The sequence below is a fragment of the Coturnix japonica genome, chromosome 2, assembly GCF_054131305.1.
Source record: "Coturnix japonica strain WE chromosome 2, WE-NBRP24, whole genome shotgun sequence".
NCBI lineage: Eukaryota > Metazoa > Chordata > Aves > Galliformes > Phasianidae > Coturnix > Coturnix japonica.
In genome coordinates, this window is record NC_140664.1 from 36,650,137 (window position 1) to 36,663,247 (window position 13,111).

General features: G+C 34.5%; 1 protein-coding gene across 7 annotated transcripts in view; it reads right to left on the bottom strand.

Annotated features, from left to right (window-relative positions):
• Positions 1-13,111, bottom strand: part of SNTG1 (syntrophin gamma 1) — a 310,650-nt gene that overhangs the window by 78,218 nt on the left and 219,321 nt on the right. For 6 of the 7 annotated variants that reach the window (XR_014942541.1, XR_014942540.1, XM_015855564.3 and 3 more), the window contains 4 exons: positions 10,082-10,184; positions 8,412-8,494; positions 5,954-6,084; positions 3,136-3,265 (listed from right to left, as the gene is read on the bottom strand). Coding sequence is in view for 5 of the 7 variants with exons in the window: in XM_015855564.3 (XP_015711050.2) it covers positions 3,136-3,265; positions 5,954-6,084; positions 8,412-8,494; positions 10,082-10,184 (447 nt within the window). In the remaining 2 variants the exon portion in view is untranslated. Of the gene's footprint in view, positions 1-261; positions 2,289-3,135; positions 3,266-5,953; positions 6,085-8,411; positions 8,495-10,081; positions 10,185-13,111 lie in introns of those variants that run through there. The other variant, XM_085537393.1, reaches the window with a different exon arrangement.

Sequence of the window (13,111 nt, forward strand, 5' to 3'; positions counted from 1 at the left end):
TGCATTTCTATACTATTCTGTGAGTTGCATACCCTTATACAAGTCAATTTGTGTTTTTTAATCTTAACAGGATGCATTTCACCTCATATGTAATTGTTCCTTTGTTCCTGGGGAACTGAAGAAATGCTAGTTGTCAGTATCACTCTCACTGTTTCAGAATCACTGAAGGACACTACTCCTAATTTAACAAATAGAAGGAAAAATACTGCATGCTTGAAGTCTGTCTTTCGACAAAAGAGAGAATTAATGAAGTCAACTACATCAGTCAACATACCGATATTTTTAATGTAATCTCTGCTTGAATACTCATAATATAAATTGCTAAATCTGTGCATTAAAACTGCAACTATCTTGCTGTATGGTAATACAAGTTTAATCTCACACTGCCCAGTGATGGACAGTCTTCAAATTACTGCAGGTAATGTGTGTTGGCCCATAGACAAAATGTTCCAGACTCCATTATTTAGACTCAATTAGCAAAACTGTCTTTCAAAGATGATGATAATCAACACATTCTGGTTTTGCTTCCACTCAGTGCCTTTTTGTTATCCTGTTGGGTCTCTGGCTACACAGCTGATTCTTTAACTGAACTACACTGCTGTTGTGCCAGATGTGAACATTTTACATTGAAATGGAAGAATTTCTGACTTAATCCAATAAAAAATGTAACTTAACCAGGAGACAAAATCAGGAGATTTTGAAGCCTGGGATTTTTATTTCACAGCTGGGAGAGTAAGCTGGCTTTTTACCACACTCATCAGTGGGGTTTGAACCATCAGACCCTTTGTTTTCAGACAGTTTGTGCAAGAAAGTAAAATAGTTCAGAATAGTGGTTGAAACTAGAATGTTTTCTGTCAAAATATCCAGGCGTTTCTCTGCTAGAACCTTTGCTTCAGAGAAGCTCTCTTTCACTCCATTAAGAGACCTGTGACAGAATATACACATCTTCTTAGATATCTGAGTTTGAACTCACCACCACAGGGTCCATAACCAGTCTAAGGAAAGAAAGACATGTCCTGTGGGGTTTTATCTCATCAGAAAACAGATGTCAGAAGTAAAGCAGAGGGATAACTATTCAGACATTCTGCTTTGAGATATTTAACATTAGGCAAGATAAATCCCACCCAAACTTACTGAGTCCAAACCTGACATGCTGGTAAAGGACATGCTTTCATAAATATAGTTTTTATAATCTTACTAGTTATAATCTTCCTTCTGTTTCATATGTTAGAAAAAGCATGTAAGTTTACATTTAAATGAACTATATAGTACTTAAGTGAAAAATTCATTTTACATAGCTCCTAGTTAAAAATAAAACATTAAATGATAAAAAAAAATAAATAGTCGATGTATTTTAGTTTTCCTGAAAATTAAATAAAGTCCTGTACTCACATTGTTTCTTTGATACTGCGTGCCAACTACTCACATGCCTACTCACAATTAACCATTGTTCTGAATAACAGTTTGCTTTTTTCTTTTATCCTCTGACTGTCTAGTACTGCTTAGATTCACTTATCATATATGCTGTCAAACAACTAATTTTTACCGGCAACTGACATTTTTAAGAAAAGTATATCATGAAAAAGAGAGTCTTATTGGTTTCCATAAAATCAAATGGGCAATAAACAATTGGGACAGTTGTAAAATATCATTTACAATAATCATAAGCCCAAACTAAATCACAATTTCTTTACAGGATGTTTTTGAGATAAGGTAAATATAGACATTTTCATAATAGCTATATAATCAGCTTTTCTTCACATAAAACATCAACTATGTTGTTTGTGTTTCTTTATAGAAACTAGTGTAGAATGATATACTGCACTCCTTTTTAAAACACTGAAAGTATTTTATGTAACAAAAGTGCATTATCAAGATCCAAGTTACAATAAGCAACCATGGTTACAGTCTCATAAGAGATACATAAAGTATTATCAGATAAATTTTAGAGGCTCCTACCTACTGTTGTAAGTAAACAAATATTCCGCTTTAGATTGCAAGAATAATCAATAGTCTAAACTAATGATGGCAAGATAAAAATTAACCAGCACACTCATTTGTCAGGATACCTAGTAGATAAGAAGTTCTATACAGCAATAGCAGTGTAAGGAGGAATAAATAGCCATAAAAAATGGTTTACACTGCATGGAAGCTCGCAGATGGTGGATGAATTCATGTCTGTCACGTTTTTATAATACAATGACTTTTACATATTGCTGCCAGATGGAACATAGTTTTGCATCTTGAATAAAAATCTGCAAGAAATACAACTTCCTTCAATATGTTCCCTGTATTTGAAACAAAAGCAAATCTAGTTAGATTTGGGAGGCTACAACAGATTTAAGGAAATCTGAAAGAATATAAATTAAGTCCTAAGGGGCTTCTTTGTTCTAAATTATTTCAAAATAATGGAGTTACCCATGTGTTCTGTATTTTTGTAGACAGAACAGAAAAGGAATCATATAGAATTCTAAGCTGAAAACTACATTTTATTTATCAAATGCAAGATGCATCCTAGGTAAATTTAAAAAAATTAAGAGCTTTCAACTGAATTTAGGAATAGTTTAGCAAAACCTATGCATAACATTTATTCCTTGTTTCAATAAAAAGTTATCTATCTCACAAGATCAGACCATAGAACTACAGTGCATGAAGCATAAATGCATTTAATCATTCTTGATAGTGAAGATTTGTATTGTCCGCTTAATTGTGCATTAAATGATACCTAAATAGACCTAATATCTAATTCAGATCCAATTATTACAGTTTCAACACAGATATACCTTTTCAAACCATCAAGATAATGCAGGATTTCCTTTTGCTTTTGTATATTCTTACCCATCACACCTGGCTTTTTCTTGTTTCTAGTCTTTGTTTCTCATGGTAGCTGGTATTGCTAAATATGCAATGCTGATAACGATGAAGTGAACTAGATGACTGTAGGGGAGAATATTTTCCCATTCAGTGATTTCTCACAAAGTCTGATTTGATGATAAACTTGAGTTGACTTCTCTCAGACAGCCTCGAGCATTGTTTATATGCAGATAATTCTGTGCTTGAACCCATTAGGCTTTTATGACAGTTATAATAAAATATGATTGGGAAACCTTCTGGCTTGCTTGGATCCATACTTACATTGTGCTTTGTGAGGTTGGAAATGTTACTTGCTATTGCTTGTAGCCAGTCAATACAGTCTTCAGTAGAGAGACACTGAATTATTCCACTGCAAACCCCATCCACAGCAATTACTTGGAATGCATTTTGCCTATAGAGATGTCATAACAGATCAGGTCAGAAGAAAATTTCATCTGTTCTAGCATACCATCTTAACAATACTTGTAGAAATGCTTTTCTTTCAACTGCAGTGAAGGTCAGCCAGTGAACACTGACAAATTACTGGTTTTCCTGTTTCATAAATACCTGACATATTAAAACAATCAGCAGCGTATTAAATGTCATATATAAAGGTCAACTATTCTTATATTAGGTTTCCATGAAGCTATAAGAAAATCCTATTGACTAGCTCCATGGAATCTTGTTCAACACACTGTACCTTTTTCTCAAAAAAAAAAAAAAAAAAATTGTTTCATTCTCCCAATTCATTTTTAAAACACATTAAGGTTGTTTGTTAGCATGGTAGCTGCTTTTAGTGATAGAATTTTAATTGTAAATGAGCCTCTTCTTACCTGCTGATGGAATAGCTGGTGAATTCAAATTTAATGAGGTAGTATTAATGATTTTTTTCAATTGCATTAGCAAATGACACTAGAATGCCAGGAGACATCCCTTGACAAAAGCAATGGCCACTTGGGTGTCCCTACCCCAGCAAAATTCTTGGAACTTACAATATTCAATGATGCATTATAGTTTGACTTTCTACAAATGAGTGCTTAACAACTACAGAGGTAGAAGAAACTTTCAAACTATAAAGCTATAGCAGATCTAACTTCTGTAAAAGGTCTTTTTGGCCCTTGGGAAGGTTGACAGATCTCTAGCTTCAGAACCCATAAAATCATTATCAATTATTTTCACAGAATATGATATTACTAAGCATACAGAGAACATAAAGTTCCACTGCTAGCATTCTTCTACAAATTAATCCATTCATGGTTTAAAATCAGCACATTGTTCAGATTTTTTAGAAGGCTGAGGCAAAATGAGGGTTATCTTCAGTATCACATTGTCAATAATGACAGATTCTGATATCTCCAGATTGATCTTGTTTCTGCCAAATTATCGGTTTTTTACTTCACAAAACTATCATCTAGTTTTACAGAATACAGAGCTGGTATCTATGTCAGCTATAAAGGTCCTTCCATGTCAGTGTCAAGTACAGGCTTTTCTTTCATTTAAGACAAGCATAAAAATGAATTAGAGCCATGCCTTTTCCTTGAGTAATGCCATCATGAGAATAGGTTCTGAGTGAAAGATAAAGTTTATGTATCCCAACATAATCATGAAGACACCAATGGTTTATCTAAATCTATCATCTAACTAATCACTTGTCTTTTCACAGAGGTGGTGTTTAAAGACAGATGTCTTTAAACCCCTAAAGACACAATCTAAAAGATGTATTTTTTTAAAAAAACAAATTTCTTATCTTTACAGTACTTCAAAGTTTTTGGAGAAGGCTTATTTAAGGCATCTTCAGGTAACATACATAAATGTAAAAACAGTGTTTTAACAACTCTGCTTCTCTCTATCAATCTTTTATCTTTATTTTTTTAAAACTTTTAAGTAATTTTCCCCATGTTAGATAACACAGCAAAATACAAGGAGATAAGTAGTAATCACTGAAGGTGTGAGTGTGACTTCAGGTTTTCAGTGTTTTACAAATACATCTGTAAATTTACTTCTTTTGAAACTGAAATCTCAGGAATATTGCTGCCTACACATAATGATTATCCGTAATGTAAAAGTTCTATAATGAGGATATTAAGCTTGTATTTTATTGCTACAAAAGACTGAATGTGAAAGTCTTATATCTATGAATAGTTGAATATATCTCAATTTTCCCCATGAGTAGTTCTAGCCAAGTTAGTATCTTATGTGGAGAGTACAGCAGTACAGATCTCAGATTTGACTTCTGGGTTCTTTATGATACATGTAGTTAATTATATGTATTTCTACTACTGTCAAACACTGAGATGAAGATTTTTAGAGAATCACATACAAGAAATCTTACATCTCTGGCATCTATATCCTGCTCTATTTCTGCTCAGACAGTGAGCCAGCGTAGATTTTGCATCACAAGCTAGTAATTGTCAAGAGATCAAGAATCACGTAGACAAGTAAGAATGATCTTGCTATCACTATTCAGAGACCATAAGCTGATTTTAGCTTAACAATCATCTAGTGACTATTGACTAAACTGCTTTTATATCAGTTCTGTAAATAGGAAACAAGGCTGCAAACCTATGTGGTAAGAAACAAAAGCCCTTTGAATTAATTGAGACTATGGAAGGCTTTTATATAACTTTCAAACATTTGGTAAGAATTAATGATAAGAAGGTTGTGATGAGAAACAAAAAAACTGACCCCAAGGAAATCCATAATTGACTTATGATCTTCATTTTCCATTGGGATCATAAACCCACACCCAGAGGGAAGTAGTAACACATGCCTGCAAGACCCCTTTCCTTAACAACAAAGAAATGATACTCTAAATGTTCTTTTGCAAATCAGTTATAACAGAAATACTAATTAATATTTTATGTATTAATTAAGTAACTTCATGTGTTTTTGAATGTAGGAACAGAAATAATTTGAGCAACTAATGCTTGAAGACTAGTCAGGTCATCAGGTGATGCAATAAATTTAACCCTGACTGTGAGCTTCTCACATCCCATGTCTCCTGTCCCATATCTCTCAGAGCTGCATTAATATTGCAGATCACTGAGGATTGCTTCTCTAAAACAGAAGTCAACAGTTTCAGCTTCCTAAACATATATACCTGCACAAATCTGATCCTGGAAGGTACTGGGAAAATCGTGAATGAAGAAGTGGAATTAATCGGAGATCACACCACCTTTTTTCCCATCTAAGTCCTGGGGATGCTGGCCATGAGGAACATGATAATGTATCCTGAAAAACATTTAGAAGGTCCTTCTCAGTTTTGGGCTTCATTACAAATACTCAGCAGACTGGAAAGAAAGCTGTTTCAAAGACCTTAGTTTTAGCAGAGTCAACCACTTCCCTCAGATCATATGGCAACAATTCTAGTTAGCAATGGACAGATTCTGATCTTTTTGTTACAGATAAAGCACAACATCAGCATGTTTAGAGAAACTATGAGTAACAATATTCTAGAAACCTAGACAAAACAGATTGCATCATTTTTGGGAATAATTAGTCATAAATAAAAATATTTCCTATATTTTATCAGTTACAGGCTTTATATCTGTACCCTGAGTAAGGGTGATTACTATGTTACTCAATAGTAATTCAGGTGTTTTCTATAGCTCCATACTCAGTTACATATACATCTATTCTGATTTCACTTCACTGGTATTTTATATTATGTCATATTTTATAATAATTCACGTGAACTACTAAATGATGAAAACTAATAACTCAATAAATGATTTTTACCTATTTACACAAGATATTATTATTATGAAAATTCAACTAAATCATGTCTGTCTTTATGACATTATAAGGAGACATCCCATGCAAGAAGAGTGAACAAACAAACAACAAACAAACAAACTTGTTTTCATTAAATTATTACCAGTTCAAACAGAAACAGTAGGAAACTTAGATAACTTTTGACACCTGCAGCAGCAATAGGATTCCTGAATGGAAGCATGGCTTTCACCCCTAAAAGCAAAGCTAGACTTGAAGTGGCTACCAAAATAACTTCAGAATCTTCTCCAATTACCTTTTCATTTAAGCATGTAGACAGCTGAGATGTTTGTTTCTGATGCCGTTCCACTATTAAAAGATATATATTTATTGTTTTTTTGACCTACAGCAAGACTCAATGTTACTACTTTTATCTCTTTTTAATTAACTCCATATCCTATAAACATGTATAAACCGAAAAGGTTTCCTACACCCTAATTAGGCCTAAATCTGTGCTATTCTAAGTTTCTGGGCTCCCATTTGAAACTTGTCATGGTTTAATAATTTTGTAATTTTGCTATCAGTATTCCACATCATAACATCATATAAAGCATGAATAATTTTACTGAATCTGCAACTTACAGAAGAAGAATACATCTCCCAGAGAACAACACGATAGGTCATGGGATCTGGACACTATATTAACTCGGTCGCAGGCTAGACTGACATCTTTCGAGTTCTGGCGTTCAGGGGAGTGTGGGGGAGCCTTCACCATTTCACCTAGATTCACAGTAGGCCTCTCTCCTATTTTGCTTGATTCGTTAGCTCAATTTTCAATTATATTGTATTATATTGTGTTATCCTGTATTTCGATATAGTATTTAGTAAATAAGTGTGCCTCCTTAGATCCTTGCCGCTGTTTTCTTTTCCTAATTAACTTTTTTTCCTTTCGGCCTAGGGCCCCTGGGGGGCCCACGGCCCCCTGTCACGGACGCAGGTGGATTTTCATTCAAACCGTGACAAAACTTTTTATTAGTGAAATAAGATAGAAGAATAAAGGAAGCCAGAAATTAGAGACAGGAAGTCTACTGAATAATGCTTACCCTTCTGTTCATTTTTATATAGCTGTAATAATTATCTGATATACAGATTTATTTATTCTGTGTTATCTATATCTATCCAAAGCCAAATACACATTATATATAGATATATATATTTCTTTAGAACTGTACAAAATATCATAAATGCTGCTTTTCATGACTAAGAAATACATTAAAAGCACAGTGTTGCATTTCAAAGGAATCTTTTATGACAAATTTGAACAAAGATTTGTAGCACTTCATGCTAAAGGCACTTTTCCGCATAATGCCATTGTTCTTCAATACAATTGTTAGTCTTAGTTAATAGGATGAAAATGTTCACACCTTAAAAATAGGCAAAAACCTCCACCAGAATAAGCCTTTGTCAAAAGTTCTAAATAATAAATTAAATAAAATATATGGAACAGTGCTCTGAAAAGGTTTCCTGTCTCTTCTTTAAATAGCTATATTGTCGCTTTAATAATTTTATTCTCTGTGCTCTGCAAATAAATGGAGAAGACAAAACCTTCTCAAAATTCCCATTGTCCAGATAAAAATAGTAATCACATTTATCAAAGCATAATTTCAGCTGCTACAATTTCTCATAGTTTTATTCTTAGCTGTAATATCTAAGAATTTTTAGCCCCCTATGGAACTATCTCCAATGCTAACTAGAATTCCTCCCACGACGCTGTCTTTTATTAAATACTTTCACTTTGATTTTTTCTTTTTCTTATGTAATTTCATGAAAGAAATACAACCTCTTACCGTGTTGTTGGGATGGTAGTTGAGATGCAAACCACTGTCACACAGGGGAGAGGAAGTGCCACTGCTCTGGTCACTGGGGGCACCTGACACCAACATGGATATACCAAATATGCATCATTAACCTATAACACTATATAAAAAAAGTTTCTGTGTTTTTGTGTGATTGCATGTTTCCCTTTCCAGTTGATTCTGTCATATTTAAAACTCAAGGTTCAACTTTCCCTTGGTGATGTGCAAAAAAGTTAGTAATCTGCTCAGTAAGAAATAATTACAAATGTTTTTTGCAAACCTGATAATAAAATGAAAGTGCATGCTCCCCTAATTGGTTCTTTCTTAAAGGAAACAGACAATGCTCTTGCCATTCTCTTTGAAGTTCATAGGTTTAACTGCTCTTCCAGCAACTTAGAAGGATACAGAGCTATATCTCATAAAACATATATGATAGGATCTATTCAAGTGCATGCTAGTGAGCAATACTCAGTGTTTTCTATGGTACCACATCCCTTCATAAAAGCAGCAATGATTTGCTAGGATTCATTTTCATTTAAGAATATTGAAGAAAATTTCTGGTGTTGTTTTTGTTTTCTTGCCTCACTTAGAGTTCAATACAGGATAAAGATGGTACTTCCACAACTGATTTTATATAAGATATATCAAAAATTAGTTTACTTAATTGCTACTGATGTAAAAGTCCTAGAAATATTAAAATCAAACACTTTTGTTGCTCCTTTTAGGAGAAAGAAGCAGAAAGTAGCGGTGCCAAGTGGCACTGGATGACTATACATATGCTTGGGTATGCTACAACTGTGTATTTATGCACCCACACTCACAATTTCATACAATTTACATACAATTTAAGGAAGAGAGCTGTCTCCATTTGCTTCAGTTGGGGGCTGGCTTACTAAAACTCAGTTGGACTTAAAATATTAAACATTATAGATAAATCTATTTTTAGGTACGTAGAGAACTATGTGAAAAATGCTGAATTTTAAATGAGAAATTTAAGCCCTCAAAATATACAGAATCACAGAATGACCTGCATTGGAAGGGACCTCAAGGATCATGAAGCTTCAACCCCCCTGCCTGGCAGGGCCACCAAACTTCCACGTTTAATAGATCAGGTTGTCCAGGGCCCCATCCAACCTGGCCTTGAACACCTCCAGAGATAAGGCATCCACAACCTTCCTGGGCAGCCTCTTCCAGGACCTCACCACTCTTCTAGTAAAGAACTTCCCCCTGACATTCAGCTTCCCTCTTTCAACTTAAAACCATTTCCCCTTGTCCTGCTAATACTCACATGGTCTCCTTTTCACATCTAGAAGACAAAACTCCTAGACTAAACCATTATGTGGTGCTCCACGGAAAAATGTTTTTAAATACTCTGCATCAAAATGCAAGCTACTGTTACCTAATGTAATTCCCCTGATTCAACTTTGCTGATTCACACCAGCCAAATACAAGGTGATCTGTTTTTCAAGCAACGACTGTAATCTATAATAGGAGTCTGCTACTGTGATATCTGGCAACATGAGAAGCCACAATGTTGACTGAGAAAGCTCCTGTTAACCACCCCCAGTGCACACTAGGTTCAGAAGCTGCAAGTATTCACAAGCACTGACTTAAGGTTTATTTTGGTCAAGTAATAAAAAGCTCAACTAATAAAGGCTTACACGCACAGTCTTCATTCAGTGGCAGTTTGAGAAAAGCAGGTGCTCTTTTCAGAAAGGACACAGTTAAGGTCACTTCTTCCCCTGCATTGCGAAGGACCTGAACCTGGAAGAGAAAGAGACAGGACACTGATATATATGTACGAACAAAACACAGCAGAAATATAAGCAGGGCTATGCAGCTTTCATATATCTGCAATTCATTGCCATGACATCTCTCAAAAAGAAAGCAACATGTAAAGCTTTCTATGTGCTCAGGTCCCAGTAACACAAGTAATACTGGTGTGGAAACAGCACTGGATGCTTCTACAGCTTGCATTCTGACACTTTCCAGCTGTGCACTTCCCCCTTCCAGATCTGGTGTCAACAGTAACGTAGATGTATAAATTCTTTTTGGTTTGCTTCAGTTTTGCTGAGGTTGTCTCATACATCTCCAAAAAAACCCAAAAGTTGTAGTTTCCACTGTTATGCCATGGTCCTATGGAATGGCTATGGTAGGAAGGAGGTAGGGAGGCAAGTGAATCACCTATCCATGTACGAATGCTCTTAGCTACATTATATCTCTCCCATAACTGCTTCTGTAGCTCTTGTTCATGCCTTTAGCTTTTCTGGGTCACGCCTGATGACACCCCAAGCTATACAGCAGAGAAAGAGAACTCCAGGCACCTCCCCAGACTGGTAAAAAGGATACATATAAGCATCTAAGCAAAATGCTATACTTAACAGGGGATAACTTGCATTAGAATCATATTATTACATGCGAACCATGACGTGACATAACATAGAATGAATATTTCCAGTTGTTCTGCCTCTATAACTTGTTAACATTATAAGGGTTAATTTAAGCTGCCTGTTTAATCTGGTATATATTCGTCCTTTTCTGCTGTGATCTAACTGTGTCTGGATATCTCACAAGTAACCCTTCTGCAATGCTGCTGTGTGTCAAAAAGCTTTGTAAATTAACTGATGGAAGACTGCATTTAATCCATGTTAATGAAAAGTCTATCCTACACATTTAACTGCATAAGTATATATTACTATTTTCAGGGATACTTTCATGTGAAAATCACGGCACTACATTAAGCTACTTTAAAGCATTCCTTCAAGAAAAAATGTCAACTTCTCATTCAGACACAATATTTTCTATATATAATATAATTCCTTTATATTATATATATATATATAAATATATATATATAAATATAATAATATAAAATAATTCCAGAGGAGTAACAATGTGATGACACATTATTTGAATCAGTATTTGAAATCCACTCTGAAATTTTAGATTTTGTATTATGTAAAATAGAACACTGGTTGTCAAGGCATACTTTGCAATGTAGTATGCATGCATGCATGCTAATAACCAAACATAAATCACAATAAGTTTCATCAACTTAAATCATATCCCAAAATGTCTGCTGCAGTACAAAGATCTTCAGTGAGTACTTCCCATTTCTGGTGTTTTAGACCTCAGAATTCAAAAATAACACTTATTTCCTGGGAAGACAATGACACTTTCAGTAGAATAGTTGGTCAGATCAAGACTCTGAAGTCCTAAATTCCACCAGAGATCATCTTGTAACCTGACCCTTCAAAGAAAATGCATCCTTCTCTCTTCTGTATCAGTGATGTGGTTCAGAATTGTCATAGCCAGAGCAGAAAGGAGGCCTGAAATCACTGATGCAGATAGACAAAGTGCAGGAAAAATACAGCTATCCTTTACCTTTTTAAAAAATGTTTTTGCTCAAGAATGGGCAAGAAAGGGAGAAGTTACAGAATTAGCAGCTCTAACAGAGTCACCTTTTGAAGATACCTAAGTGAATACCACCTGTGGAAAAAAAGACCAAACTGAAACACTGAACTCTGTCCCTGAACACTTTTTCTTTTAAAATTTAAACAAGCCACGAGTCCACATGATTACATTTGATAATATTGCTGTACATATGCTAGAAATTGTTCCAAGTAGTCTGTTAAGACCTTTTTATTCCAAGCTTTCTCTCTTTCTCTCTCAAACATATAGGATGAGAAATTGTGACGAAGCTGGTACAAAATCTATATGAAATCAGCAATACTTATTTCAGTAAAGCATATATTGTAGTATATAGAGCACATAAACCAGAACGTGGCTGGATTTGACACGTAGAATACAGAGACAAAAAATATTAATATAAAAAACAACTAGTTAATGATTACAACAAAGAGAATAAATGAGCTATCAATACAATGCCACTTACTTTTCAGTGATTATCAAATCCATTCTTGTAAATAAAGTTAATTAACAAAACTTCAACGCTTAATTGAATTAACTATCTTTTTGAATCTTTCATTTGAAATCTTTACTGCAAGTTTACATTTTTTTGCGTTTCATTAAATATGCAGTGAACAATTGTTGAACTGTATTAAATCAAGCGTGCCTTACAGGACTGGTTTACTTTGGGTCCTCATTCAACATGCACTTTCCCTTTGCATCTTTCCTCCATGTAGAAAGAGAAGGGGATATGACAGGAAATCTATTCTTACGGAGGACTGCTGATGAATGTTTCTAGTAATAGACCAAAACAACTAATGTTCAGAAATGAAAAATGGATAACTTTTATGGAAGTGTAATGGCCATAATAAATGTGTCTAGTTTTTATGGAGAGTTATGTCTCTGAAGAAAAAAATTGAAAACAGGAAGTCAAACAGTTTGACTATAAGATACAATACAGAATGAGCTTTTAGACTTCACAAATGTGAGTGGAATCCTAACAGTGAGAGCTACTAGCATATTCTTTCTTTCTTCTCTCTCCATCATTGCCTGCCAGTACTGCAGCTAAATATTTTACAGAGTTATTTCGTTCTAATGAGTCCTGCATGAATGCAAAGGTAGTGCTTGTTCAGGCTTGGAAAGTCCATGTAAACAAAAATATATCTATCTGTACAAGTATATCTATGCAGATCTGAAAATGCATATTCCACTGACAAAGTGGTATTTTGGTATTTCGAAAAGATAGATTTTATGGTGGCATGTGATACTTCAGAATAAAATTT